Consider the following 15,222-nt stretch of genomic DNA (forward strand, 5'->3'; position numbering starts at 1 on the left):
ACATTTATCGTCATGTCATAAGCAGGTCAGTCTTTCGTCACAGCCATTGGCATACATGCCTTATTTATTTTTATTTTTATTCATTTTTAAATTGTTTATTTATTTATTTATTTTTATTTTTTTTTATTTATTGTCATAAGTGAGTCCCCATGCTGTTGTTGGGTGCAAACGCACTGAGGCAATAGCAGTTGGGTCAGGCGGGGCGAGCGCAACCGAATGAAAGTGGTGTGTCACTGCAGTGAAAAGAATAACATGGACCCCAGACCGCAGGAGGCATGACTCACCACAAGGAAACCTCAACGCTCTTTGCTCCTCGTTGTGCTGCCCTGCTCTCCACCCCCCCCCCCCCCCTGACTTACTACCTCCACCAAAGATTAATCGTTTTTTTTAGTGACCGGGGTTGCACAAAGAACTCGTGGTCCAAGGGAAACCATTTTGGTGCAGATCTGTTTTTCTTAACAATTATCGGAGTATTTTTACTTTGACATATTAGATTTTCTGAAAACATTTGTGGAATTGTTCCTTCAGATTTGGGCTGGAACAATTAATCGAATACTTCAAATAATTCGATCAAGAAAAATGTTGAAGATTTTTTTTTTTTTTTTTTTTTTTTACAAAATGAGTGACCAATCACTGCACATGCGGACTGACAAACAGTTAGCCAGTTAACAGCCTGTCGCTAAGACGAGCAAACACCCAACTACACTCTCATTGGCTGATGCAAAGTCACAGAAAGAGAAAATTATGTTCTGTATTCTTCTCCCTCTAATGTCTTCCATCACTGATCATTTCCAGCTTTTGATTCCCCTTCTAAAAAGGCCTGCCCTTCTATTCTGGCTCCGGTCGCCATTTTCCTCCTAGTTCTTTCCCCTCTCACCTCTCTACTCTCTTCATATTTCATATTAAGCAAGCCGCTCCATGGAGCCAGCTGTGTAAACAATCGAGCCCAGCCCTTCATGTTTTTACAGCGCTGGAAAAATGTCCAGAAGAAAAAAAAAAAAAAGAAGCGAGACACATGGAGCTTGCCGCGGGCCCTTCGTATCAGTGATCTTACAGCCCTTTGTATCTCCGACCTCCTTTGAGCGCGAGCGGGACGTTTTTGTGCGTGCGTGTGTACCTTCCAGGCCGGTGTGTTTACGTGCATGTGGGAGCTTTCTGTAATCGTAGGCTCCTGCAAATATTGACTGAGCTGAATGGTTACAGTGGGTAGCCCGAAAAGCAAATGCTGCATGTTGTGTTCCGCTTCTTCTTTGATTAATAGTTCTTTAGCGTGATATTGATAAGCACAAAAAAAGCACACCCAAGTTAAAAGTTCTAAGCGCATAGAAGGATCCGGTGGAGTTTCAGCTTGTCCATAAGGTAGAGCTTGACTGTATTGTTACATCATATGTCGTGCGTCCAAGAATTCAGACTACTTGGAGACGGCATTCATTACTCATTGCTCCATTTTCGCTCCATGCTGTTTTCTCTATAAAACACCATTAAAATCTTGCCGTTCCCTCTTGTTGGATGCAACCAATAGCATGCTGCATTGAAATTTTAAAAATTCCTAATCAGATATGTTTGCCGCCAAGGCACGGCATGCTACACTGTTGCATTTTAGTCCATACGCGCTCCGCCGTGCTAAGTGCAGTGTGAAAGGGCCTTTTGTGCGGCAAGACAAATCGAGTCCTCACTAAATTTCAAACGAGTCCAGTCAAGTCATCACTTGTCTTTACCAAGTCATAAGTCATGCTTTATGAGTTAGCCTTTGCACTCTGCATGACGACATTCTGGTGTGTTTCCAGCATCTTTCAAGTCCTAAAATTGCCGACTACAGATGAAGGCACTTTTATTCTGGACGTAGGAAAAGGCACTGTTTAACATTTAGTGTGAAATTCTTGAGCGTCTTTGTGTAGAGTCTGTAAATATTGCTGCCCTAAAGGATTATGGGTAACGTATCACATAAAGCACAGGTGTCAAACTCGAGGCCCGGGGGCCAGATCTGGCCCGCAACCTCATTTTATGTGGCCCGCAAAGGGCAAATCATCTGCATCAACTTCCTGTTTCTAGCATAATTTCTTCACATTTAACAACACTGAGATATGAGATATTGCCATTTATTTTTAAAATAAATTGAAAAATTGTTGAACAATTACTTACTAGCTTCTGATTTCAAAACTGGCTTTCCAATCAATTTATATGGGTTCACAGTCATACCGGCCCTCTGAGGGAAACCACAACTACGATGTGGCCCGTCCACAAAAATGAGTTTGACACCCCTGACATAAAGGATGGTGAAGAATGGGAACGTGAGCTAAAAGTTTGTTGAAACATACCAACCGTTCCTTTTTGGAATTTTTAGAATTCAAACAGCCTTTCCTCCAAGTACTTCGGGGTCATCTGCTTCTGACAGGCAAGGAAAGGAAAGAAAAAAAATTCAGAATCTGAAGAGGCTCTATACGCATCCAGAAGGGTACAGATGGTCAAGTTCTGCACGGACAGTCACATGGCAGTGCTCATTTTGTGCGAAGGAAACGAGCAACCATCTAGAATCCTGACACACATGCTCGCGACTCATCTGCAGGTTTTACTTTTATTCTTTGCAGGTCCGCCGCTTGCTGGCCTTTGAGATAATTAGCGTCTGACCTTTCTGAGGTGAGGCACAAATGTCACCCTGCCTGCCTCGCTGACAAGTGGATTCAACCCACGGGAGGGGGGGGGGGGGACGGCCTTGGCAAAAGAGCTGACGCTTCTCACCAGCTTGGATGTGCACTTAGCACACTTTAGCCTTCTCGCGCCACACCTCCTCCCTCCCTCGCCCACCACTTGCTGCTCTCTCACCCGTAAAGTGTTGGTCTGCTTAAAGTGGAGCTCTACGAGGGAACAAAAATAATACTGAGTTATTGAGTAACAAAATTATTCTGGAAATGGAATATAGGTGATAGGGACCAATAGCAAAAAAAATAAATAAATACTGATGGACCGATTATCGGCCAATATTTGGCATTTTGCCGATTATCGGCATCAGCCTTCTTTTTAAAGTAAAATAAAAGCTGGTGTATTTTGCCTTGCAACACACTTCTCTCTCTCTGCTGTGCTCGTGGCCCTGCCTGCAGAAGCGGAATGAACCATCCACTAATTGGTTACTTGTGCAAGCAATCAGCAGTAAGATTCCTGTTTGCCTTTTACCTCGAGTCACACGCACGACGGAAGAGGTACCGTGAGCAGAGGTAGTTATAGCGACAGACTTTGCCATAATTTAAAAAATTGTTGGTCTACTTTCTGAGAAATGAAAAAAAACCTTTAACATGTTGTTAATAACTAGTAGTTTAATAAACATATACTTAAAGGCATTTAAACTCAGTCAAGTTTTGGCGTTTTGATTTTTCAAAATTTTGACACCATTTTACCCCTTTTTTTTTCTAGAAATGAATATCGGCTTTAAATATCGGTTATCTTCCTCCCTGACCACTAAAAATCTGTATCGGCATCGTCCCTGAAAAAAGCATGTCCAGCTTCATTTCCCTGTCCAGCCCCAACATGGGGAGTAGATAAAACCCAGTCCACTACTTTTAGTGATGTTAGCGTGGCCACTCTGGCCTGAATAATTCACATAACATTCGCTGAGATAACGGTGTGAGTGACTCGTCGCAGTGTGCTTCGCTGCGTGTTCTACTTTTTATGCAAATCTGAGCATGTAAAATACAGTTTGATGACTCCCCCACTCCAGGGCAGATCAACAGCATACGAAGGTGACCAAAGACTTTCGGGGACACACGTGCACATGAGCCTAGACACTTGTTGATATTGACACGCACGCAGACAAGCGTGTTTTGTTGCACATACATGTATACAGTCATGCGTGCACGTTCGCCACTGAATTGGCACATTTTACTCATGACATGTATTCAAGCGCACAAAGCGCTGCTCATGAAAATTTGAACGCGTCGTGCCCGAGCGACTTCCATTACTGGCACCTTTGCAAAGCCATGTAAAAGATTCACATCCACAACCAAGCTTGACAGCCTTCGGTGTTCCCCAGGAGAGCTCGCTGTTTTACACTTAAGCCTTCAAAGTGAAGCTCAAAGTCATTCGGCTCATTTCGCAACGTTCTCTCACGAGAGTATCACCAGATGTCGGTCTAAAAGTTAAGGACAATATTTCATATTTCATTCATCGGTTCATAACCGGGCCTTTGCCCGGCAACAGGCGTGTTAGCGCACCTGCTCGCGTTCCCCGAGGTAACACACTCCACCTGTCACGTTCAAAAAAATGTTTTTTTCCGTCAGTTAGGGTTAACATTCTATTTTATTCATGAATTCAGCATGTACAGATTTATAGCTGTGTGTTTAAAATAAAAATAGCTTTCATTTCCATACAAGCAAATCCATCGGGAACACTACACATACTGTTCCAAATCAAAACATGAAGATTAATGCATACAATGTCGTATTCCCGTTACAGAAAAAGGAAGATATTGTGAACAAATACGTCACTTCAAATCTAAATCTGTTTTGTTTTATAAATGCTGTTTCTGAAAACTGCTTTCCATCTGTGTTGCAATCAAAGCAACTTCCGGTACTTGTCAACTGATTAAAGCTTTAATCCAGATTTGCATCAAAATTTAATCGGCCCATTCATGCACTTAAATCTGTGATAGTGGATGCGTGATACAGTGGTGCCTTGAGATACAAGTGACGCTGTAAATTAGGCTTTGTTTAAAAATCAGTGTTACAGCAATGGATATTTGAACAACAACGGTGAAGCAGTACATATAGACAGATAATAAAACAATCCTCACAGGCATATGGTCTTTATCATCGCCAAAAATATGACTGGTGGTAATACTGAAACTTACTTTGGACCGTTTCCATTTGTCCGTATACTGCCCCCAAGTGGCCAATCTGTGCACATAAGAAGGTGTGGGGTAATATCCACTGAATTGAAGAAAACAAATATGGCAAATAAAAATTTTTTTAACACCATCCATCAGTTTTATGCTTATGCTGACTTTACGCTCTATTTAATTAGTCATTAATAGATGTTATTGTGAAATGCAATAAATATATTTTTTAAGGGTCTGGAATTTCATTCATTTCAGTAGGGGAAGATGATTTACATTTTTTTTACTGTTTTTATTTACTTCAAGCCCCTGTACTGCGAACAAAAATACAAACTTCGTAACATAAACTTCCTTTCATATACATTTTTGATTCTTTTGTCTGTATGTATAATAGATACATTCCAGGTAATGTTTTTGTCATACGGCAGACTTGGTTTAAAATAAAAAGACACGGCTGTACTTTGATACCAGTGCCATTGACACAGATAGCATGTAAATATTTTAAACATTTTAAATTCCATCTGTTGTAAGCTAAAGTGCATTGCACCAAACATCTTGCATGTGTGCATTCCATCTCCCCCTCATCTAAAATTTAAACTCTCCCCTGCTGTCGATAACTTGAAGCTGCAAGTGCCGCGTCACATACACAACATATAGCGGCGCAATTGTTACAAGTTGTTTGCCAACCCCCTTTTTGAACTGTGTGTGTGTGTGTGTGTGTGTGTGTGCGCGTGTGTGTGTTGCCTTCTTGACGTGTTGTGCACCGCACGTGTCTATTTATGTCCGCACCAGCCTCCTTACTGTATGTCATGCGTTGCATTCGCCGTCCCCCGTGGCTGCGCTCGCCGCATTGTCCGCCCGTCCACCCCGACCTCGCTCTGCCATTTGCTGCTTGGCCGATGATTAATTCAAAGTTTGCTGTCACAACCAATTACGCTCTCTCGTGCCACACGACCTCTGAACCTTCCGCCTCTCTGGCTGTTACATGCCACCGCCACAGTTAAGACCATGTGACCCAGATTGTTTGTTTATTTTCCCCCCTTACTGTTAGTGATCACTTCAGCTCCCCCCGGAAAAAAGAAAATCCACCCATTGGTTCCCATCTCAGGGGGCAGGCCATTTTGACATTATATGAAAATGACATCACAGGGTCTAAGGCACAGGTGTAAAACTCTGGCCCGCGGGCCAAATTTGGTCCGCAGTGTAATTATATTTGGCCCGCAAGGCGATACCAAATGACAACAATGCCATTTTATTTTCTGTATAATAATAATAGTAACATTTTAAAAACTAAACATTGTATTGCATTAAATAAAATAATATGAATACATAATAATAATAATACAAATGTTTTATATTGTTTTTAAAAAATTTAAGTGCTGGCCCGCAACTTTATTCAAGTTTTACTTTTCGCCGCACTGTGTATTTCAGTTTGACACTCTCGGTCTAAGGGTTCATGTTTTGATTCAAATGAAAATATTTTTTTTTTTTTTTTTTTTTTAGTATAGTCATGCGACGTTCGCTAACTGACCCCAGGCACTACAACGTCATTTTCAGTCGACAGCACAAGGCGGCCCGCGGCCTGTGATGACAAAAAAAGCACATACAGCGTGTAGTAAATCCCCGTTTCTTTACTGCGGCATCACTTCCAAAGAGTTGTCACTTCACCACAACAAAGCACGATGATGTTCTATGCGCCATATCAGTCACAGCAGCCTCTAATGGCGACCACATAAGACGCTGTAATGATAATGGTGTAGAAAGTAGCCCATTTGCTGCTAGTGAGATCTCCCATTGACCCAGTGAGAGGTTGCTTCTTATTGAAAGACTTGAGCATCTAGATAGCCCCTGGCTGTTACATGGAAATAGAGATGGCATTACATCACTTGCAGGGCGCTGACAATTCGAATGCATTTTGTATGATCCCACCAACGTGCAATGTAGCGGCGGTATTTCCAAATATTGATGGTTGTAAAGCTATACGTTACAGGCTTTTTGTGTTTCTGAACTCATCTCACTTCTGATTTAATGGCGAGGATGATTCATAAGAGAGGGGGCCCGTTAAAAGCAGATACTACCATAACCACCTCCCATGGGTTATAACACACACAAAAAAAAATGCTGTTTAAGCTTTCAGCCTAATACAAACCAGAGCAAATGTCACCTCACAAAGACAAAGTGACAAGAGTACTCTAGCACAACAATCAATAAAAATAAGTCAGTGAGTGGAAGGGCCAAGCCCATAAAGTCAGCTCTCAGTTTGATTGAACGACTTATTAGAGCTGGACATGCACTGAACGCAGACACATCATTCTTGTTGTAACTATCACAATGTATGTCGCAGCTGGAAATATGGTTGACGCATAAAATGGCGTATTGTCCGATCGTTCATCCGTCTTTTCATTTGCTACAGCCCCTGACCAGACAAAAAGCATTTTAAACGAGACTTTACCAGATTGGATCGGCAGATATTTCATATTTTATGCAAAATCTGAGATCGGTTGTTATGTCATAATTTGCACATCAAGCAATGATGAAAAATAAGAGGATATTCTGTGTTGCCATTGTTAGTAATCCACAGTCCGATTATTTTCATTTTTTTCCCGATATTTTTAAACAAATTGGATTTTTTTTTTTTTTTAATTTATTTATTTTATTTTATTTTTTTTAGTTTGGATTGGTATTATTCTTTTTCCCAATGAATTTTAATAGGCATCAAATATACACGAATGTTAACTATATGTGGGCCGGGCCGGTCCCAATCCACTGTACAGTAAATAAACAAGTTGTTTAAAAAGATTGGATAGCTCGTTTCATATCTGATCAGATTAGAGATCGGTTATCGTTTTCTTGCCTTCTTTCAAAATCCTGACCGTGTAACGCCTATTTTACTCAACAAAAGCAAGCACATGTGGTTCCATCATTTTCCAAAAACTCTCCCTCAAATGTCTCCCTCAAGTGCCATGACTGATGCAAGAAGTAAAGTTGACAAAGTATGGAATCCAGAAATGAATCCTCCGTGGCATGCCTGTTCCTTGTGCACCCAATTATTCGAACGATACATTTTCGACAAATCAGGTGAACTCAAATATGTCTGAAGTAACTAAAAAATATTTTTACTTTCAATCTTGAGTCGAATCCGCAAAGATGTTCTACTCAGCTGCCACATCCCGGCGCTTTTACGCACATCCAACAAGTGGCAACATGTCTGCCTTGACCCCTCTCCCTTTCCAAGAGTTCATCCGTGATGTCCTCGTGTGATTCGTGCTCGAGCACCACATTCCTGTGCAACAATATTCCTGCAAAGACACATTCCCTCTTTGTTTCCAACCAATAATTCCACTTTGCCTCTCACCGTCTCGTAAATGGCTCATAACGAGAGAGAATAAACTGCGCTTGTGTTGTGACAAGCTGTTTTGAAGCCCTGCTACTCTCTTAATCTTGTTTCTGCCGGCTTGTCAGTGTACCTCTTGATAGCAATTACGTTCTCTGGTGCTCTCGCGCTCTCTACGCCGTTAACAACTCTCTGTCTTTGTTTTGGAAGTAAACTCTGTAGCAACAAATCTCTAGTGGTCCCAGAGTGGCACCTTGGGTCTCACCTCTGGCTTTGGCAACTCGCGTAATTAGCCAAGTTTTTCCTTTTGTGTTTGCGTTTGTGTGTTTTTTCGCTCGTCTCCCACACTATTTTGCAGCCTGTCACTGTTAATGAGCAGCGCGCAAAAGCTGTGAGGAAACATCACGCGCCCACTGCTCTCCTCACAGTTTTAACACCCCATTAGGTAATTAAGGCAGATGGGTTGTTTTCGTAAGGTTTCAGACGAGACATTACCATTAATTAGCGTCAAAACAAAAGCGCTGTTTAGCTCAAGTTCTCCGGCTGAAAGGGATGCCATCTCTTTACCGAGTCGCCGCGGCACGGAATGATCCTTTTTTGTTTTTTTTGTTTCATTTTTCTCGACAGATTCTGCGAGGAGGAGGCCCATCCCGGGAGAACATGGTGGCGTCATGTGATCTGCGCGAGACCGGAACCCCGTAGAGGAAGCGTGCCACCACTCGCATCAGCATCACCACTATCAGCGACGTCACCTCCTCTTCTCCCCGTTGGACTGGAAAATAAGAAAAGACCTCCTTATAAACCTGCTCGGATTAAACACCTTGGAGCTGCTTTTTCTAATCCAACAATTGTTCCTCAACTGGATTTTTAACCTTGGTGACATCCAGCGACTAGTTGGCGACCTTCGCTGGACACTCTGTTGGATTATGCGCTAATCCAGCATTCCCATGGGGGATTAAATCAGGCCAGTAAACGACACTGACTCACTTTTGGCTCTGTTACAAACTGCAGAGGGCTTTTCTTCAGTGAGCAACACGCGTCATGGCCGGGAAGGGCAACCCGATGCCGGGCCCGCACCTAAACGGCTTCCCAATGCCCACCTACTCATACTTCTTCCCCCACATGTTGGGGAGTCTGTCGCCTCCAGCTCTGCCGGGACTTCCTCTCAGCGGCTACAGCACCCCTTCGCCAGCCAGTAAGTCAAACTTAAGTTCCCTTTGTCCCCGGTTCACCTCGGTGACGTGCGCGCGACCGAATTTACACGGGGAAAGGACGCGTTCCACTCGTCCCGCTCTGATCACTCCTGCCTGACAGACGTGTGTTGGTAAACAGCCACAAATATACGCCCACGCGCTCGCAGGGCCTCCAGCGCTGTCCTTAATTTATGAGCCCACACACACGTATATAAAAACACACACACACACACACAAATAAAAACATCAGGCAGGACAGTCAGAGAGGAGCACAGCGCATTGCGAGAAGACAAAAACTGGCAAGCGCTCCCGGAATAAACCTCTCACATACGATCATTGTTGCCAACTCCTTCTTGCAATCAATCATAAGCCGGAGAACTGTCGCGTAAAGTTTCTCGTCTAAGTAGGTGAGGAAGTTTTTTTGTTGTTTTCCAAAAGGGAATGTCACTGCAGTCGTGCACTAACTCAGACAAAGTGAGGGCTGCTCAACCATATTTTGTCTTGTTTTGTTCCTGATTGTTGCTGCAAATACAATTTTTAAGAACATCAAAACAAATCAATAAGGGATGACGTAGGATTTTTTTATTTTTTTATGTCGCCTCAGGATTGAAAGTCTGGATGCTTTTTAAGGAATAAGGGAAAATCCTTTCCTTAGATACATTTGAGTAATCCAGATTTATTAGAAACGCATCGCTTTAAATCTTCATTGCAGAAAGTTGTGGTCAGGAATGAAGATCAGCACGTGCAGATTAATTCCCGCCTACTAAATAGCTCACACGGCTGATTGTTGTATTTGTTGCTTTTGTGAAGTATTACGGCTTTTTGTCTGGTCAGGAGGTTGATGTGGACAGCGCCGGCAACATCTTGGCGCCTGAGAGCGACGATGTGCACTCTGTGATTGTTATTTACACCGTTATTCTCTCTAACCTACACAACTCGTGTCATAAGAACTCTTTGTTTGAACTCTCTGAACTTTGAATGGCATCCCAGGACACTTTTCCTCCTCAGAGGTCGGAAATTTCCGACTTCCCAGTTTGTTGGAATGCAGCAATAGTGCCGGACCCTCCCGCTCCCACTTCCCTGCTCCCAAATACCGCGCCTCTCTCACAAAGACTGGCGCTTCCGTCAGATTCCCCTTTTTACACGCTTGTAAGTGTTTGTGTGAATGTGTGTGCGCTGGGCCACTTTCCCAGTGTTTGCGATACGAGGCGGCAAGCTTTCCCCTCCCTTACGCCTGGACAAACATTTCCTGTCAGTAAACACCAGAGAGCTTGGGACACCGCCGCTTCCTCACACATTCACGCACGTGAAAACAAACATAATGCTGACCCCTCACACTGGCATATTTCCCCGAGTCATGCCACACACGTAACAGTCAGCAGAGTCCCCCCCCCACCCCCCATGCCCACAACAGGCATATCTGTGCACCCTCCCGTTTGATCTCTCATATTTCGACACAGATACAGCCCAGCTAAGCCCTGTCCAAGCTAATCCGCTGCTGAGAAGTGACGAAAGAGAGACAAGAGTGCCGAGCCAGTCGCTGCTTGAAGTTTCAGACGGAGGGATTGAAGGCAGGGAAAGCTGAGCGCCGGCCTGGATGGAGTTCAACGCGGAATGTTTGCATGCGCATTTTTTCGTGCCGGTTGTGCGTTTGTGCGCTGACAGATTGTGCCGCTTCATCTCACAGAGACTTTTGGTTTTTGTTTCAGCTTTGAAATCGGCTTGGTACCTTTTGCCAAGAAGGTTATTTTCGTCTGTTTGTTAGCACGCTTACTTAAATCTACTTAAACAATTAATCGGGAAACTTTGGAGGGAGGGTGCGGCGCGGGCTACAGATCAACATATGAATGCGATTATTCTTTTTATTAAAATAAAAATTATTGTTCTTGCATAATACGTAATGTGTTAAATTCTGTATTAAGTTTTAATGTATTAAAATGTCAGTGTAAATATGTAAAAAAAATTACCCCTGAATACATTTTATGGTATATATAGTACAAAACAAAAATATAAAATCATAACCGGTTGAAGGATACCCTATTTTTTTATTTAAAAAAAAAAAAACAAAGAAACAAACTATTGTTGAATTTTTCAATCAACAATTAATTAAATTCATTGACAAAATGACAACACATAGAGTTGTGGTTGATCAGCCTTGGGGGAGGTCTGTGCTCACCTGGGTGCCTTTTGCAAATCTGTTAACCCCCCCCCGCCCCTTGTCCATCACTTTTGGAAATTCTCTCCACACACGCCGTTGTTTATTTGGTTGCCATGACTCAAGTGATTGACATTTTGTCACAGTTCCATTTGTTTCCCCCTCGAAGTCGAGACCGAGCGGGTAGCATTTGCTTTCGAATTCAGTGGTGCGCACCGTTTCTACTTCCTTGTTCCCCTCTGTTGGTGTCAAGATGTTAACAAGTTGTTAACAACGGCCTTGATCATTGTAAGTGACTGATCAGCTGATCTTTAGCTTGGCTGTGTTTTCCGATGGACTTCCTTGCATTTAAACAGTGAGGGATAGTGTTGCATTTAAACTAGCTGAGAAAAATTTGATCTACACCAAGGCTGGGGAGGGAGAGAGAGTGAAAGAGGGGGAGAGAGTGGAAGAGGGGGAGAGAGTGGAAGAGGGGGAGAGAGGGAGGGGGAGGGAGGGAGGGAGGGGAGAGAGAGAGAGAGAGAGAGAGAGAGAGAGAGAGAGAGAGAGAGAGAGAGAGATTAGTTTTTGTGACCTAGCCTTGGTAAGAAGTGAATATGAAAATTTTTTTGGACCCAACTTTTCCAACCTTTTGTACTTGTATCCTTCTTGTTAGGTGGTAGTGTTTGTTTCTTCTGCACACATTCATCATCTTTCATCCCATTGTCATTCACTCTTTCTTCTGTGACTCAATCCGCCTTAGCCAAACACAATAGAGCCATTATTTGGAACAAGCAGAGCAGAAGGGTTAATAGAGGCTTTGGCCACTCTCCCCTGTTGCTATTTCTCTGCGTCTCTCCACCTCGAACGTCCTCGCTTATGTCTTTGCATTATCAGATCGTCATCATCAGCTTGGGTTACACTTTAGAGCGGGTATTGATATCACATTTATTGCCTGGAGCTTTATTGCTTCACAGAGTATCATCAACGGGGAGCCCTCATGCTCGTATCGAACTTCAACAAATATTATTACACAGCCAATCAAATGTTTCATTACACACAATCGGCGCAACGTTCACGGGCGTTTTCAATTAAAAAGCCTTTGGAGACGCTCGCCCTGATGAAAACAGAGCCAGCAGGCAATAACCCGTCCCGGCTATTGATCCCGTTCTTATCATTAATGCCTTCCGTTGTCTGTCACCATGCTATGAGATTAGCACGGTGTTTTGAGGGATCATAAAGAGCGTCGCCAGCTCGCTACCTGCTGCCACGCCGGACTAATTGGCCTCTCCCGACAGGCCGCGCTTGTTTCGGCGGCCTCTGTAATTGCTTGCCACTTGAGCGTTTCTTCAAACCGCAAAAGCACATAAACCCTCCCTTTTTCAAAACTATTAGAGGGACAAATCACATTTATAAATGTGCTTTTTGGCCAGGTGCAGCAGAATGAAAGGGTATTTTCAGACCTTAAGGAAGTGAAGCCATTAAGAAAGCCACGGAGGAATGCACCAGCCATGAGTAAATATGGATATGCTAATCTTGGCTGGAGCGTGTCTGCGCCGCTTCCTGGATGGACAGGTGGTTCCTCTCTGCCTCGGTGGTCCGCTCGAATCAAGGGGGACGTGCGAGCGCGCTCCATGGGTGGCGAAAATATACAAACACTTGCGCTCACAATGCCCCTCTGATTGGGATATAATGACAGTGAGGAACACTTGTGAGGTGCTCCCCGTTGGCAGCAGTCCAATGTGTATGTGTACACAAACGCTGTCTTATGTCATTGACCTAAGCACTCTGTTAGCAGGCGACAAGGTAGCCGATTCATTGAGAATAACCCCACTGGAGGAGGCGCCCGCCATTATTGGAAAGCCATTCGAAGGCTGCCAATACGTCTGACAGCGACGACGGAAGCTTATTAAACACGCCGTGCCAAACACGTTCACAATGGCTGTGTCGCCTATTGACCTGCTTAATTAACTGCAGCATTATTGGAACCTTGAAAAATGAAGTGACACTGTCCGCTGATCCAGCGGTCCCCAGCCTTTTTTTTTTTCTCCACACACTGATTCCTCGTAAAGCAATATTTTGACCGACTAGCGTTGATCCAAAGCAAAACAAATGATGAAAAATATGAGTCACCACTATGCTGACTGCCGTGATGAAACATAGACTGCATCTGTTCTTTTGTATGTGTGTGTGGGTGTGTGTGTGTGTGTGTGTGTATACTATGTATCGTCGCTGTCGGCCGGAAACCTTGTACTGTCAAAATGACATTACAGGAAGTAATTTTTTTTTTTTTAAACGTCCGCTTGTTTGCAAAGCCGGCGGCACACTTTGTGCAATGAGGCATCACTTGCATCAATTTTAATTCAAAATATTAATAAGAAATAATAAAAAAAAATAATTTAAAAAAATCCCACACAAGATGTTAACTAGGGGCGTAAATTACGCCACACAGCTGCAGCAGAACGTGGAAACTCAAGTAGTTGCGTAGAAGAGCGGCAATGAATTTGTTTGTATTTGTTTTCAAGCCTTTTTCACTGCTTTAAATTGGCTAAAAAAAAAAAAAAAATTACAGAGGAAAAAAAATAATTGGACCATATTTGGGCATGTAGAAATTTGCCAGACGGCGATATATTACATTATATTATATTATATTATATTATATATTTCAAATTTTATTTGTCATTTGTTGGACTGTGAGATTTTTGTTCATTTTTCAATACGAATTTATCTAACCGATATCCGTTTCCACGAGCAACGTATTTTGCATGAGAGTCAGAGCTATACAGTATATGTATTCATGTACTGTTTTTTAATACATGGCTCATCTTTCATCCCCACCTTTTTCATAGTATAAATCTTTTGGTGTTTTTGTTTTTTTTCCCCATATATTGCGGTCATGAATAAAAACGTCTTGTAAGAGCTACAGTGAGAGAAAATGTGAGAGCACTACGCATGGAAAAGCAAGTGAAATCGACCATATATTACAGCGCCAATAATAAAAAAAAGAGATTGTAAGGCTCGTAAATTCAACTCATTCGCTCTATCGGCTAAGTGGTGAGAATGGATTAAACACGCTGTCTGGAGCTGACGATGATAATCTTGCATACGTGCGCTCGTCATTCGGTGCTCATGGATGGGTTCGGTTACAAGTGATTTGAATAGCTAGATAAACGTGGAGGGGAAAAAAAGTGTTGCAATGAAGCAAAACGCACAGGTGGAGTCTATTAAACTCATTCAATCCACAAGACATACATAAACCTTTTCAAAAACATTGTTCCTGCCTCCCAAAGACGTATTTATACGTCTTAGCTTTTTTTTTTTTTTTTGCATCATAGCTCCTGGTTTTTATCGCATGAGAACACAATATTATGTTGGCCTCTGAAAACCAGTCAAAATCCAGAAAAAACACTGGGATTGAGGGGTTTGCTCTAGTGAAAATGTCTGGGATTAAATGAGTTAAAGAGGGAGTTTGCAATTTAAAAAAGAAAAACAGTTTTTGTCATAGTTGTTAAAACTCGTTAGAATCCTGACAATGGAACATGAATAGAATGATCTGTGAAAGCGTTGTTCAAACTATGGCGGAATCTACTACACACATCTGGGGGGGGGGAAATCCCCCCCAAATGTCGCTTTAATCACAAATAGGAGCTCGGGATTTAAGAGTTTGCAGTGTGTTACATGAGAGAGGAATCGAGACCCAGATGTAGATCTCTCGAGCGCAGACAGAAGTTGGAGC

The 15,222-nt window shown here is 42.8% G+C and overlaps 1 protein-coding gene across 3 annotated transcripts in view; it reads left to right on the plus strand.

The window, feature by feature from the left end:
* LOC148317218 (retinoic acid receptor alpha) overlaps positions 1-15,222 on the plus strand; it is a 183,206-nt gene that overhangs the window by 91,402 nt on the left and 76,582 nt on the right. For all 3 annotated transcript variants that reach the window (XM_088284077.1, XM_088284076.1, XM_088284078.1), the window contains one exon: positions 8,787-9,354. In XM_088284077.1, coding sequence (XP_088140203.1) covers positions 9,201-9,354 — 154 coding nt within the window. In that variant the 5' untranslated portion in view covers positions 8,787-9,200. The remainder of the gene's footprint in view (positions 1-8,786; positions 9,355-15,222) is intronic.

This window comes from Idiotropiscis lumnitzeri, chromosome 20 (genome assembly GCF_059441095.1).
Source record: "Idiotropiscis lumnitzeri isolate Australia: NSW breed Sydney's pygmy pipehorse chromosome 20, RoL_Ilum_1.0, whole genome shotgun sequence".
NCBI lineage: Eukaryota > Metazoa > Chordata > Actinopteri > Syngnathiformes > Syngnathidae > Idiotropiscis > Idiotropiscis lumnitzeri.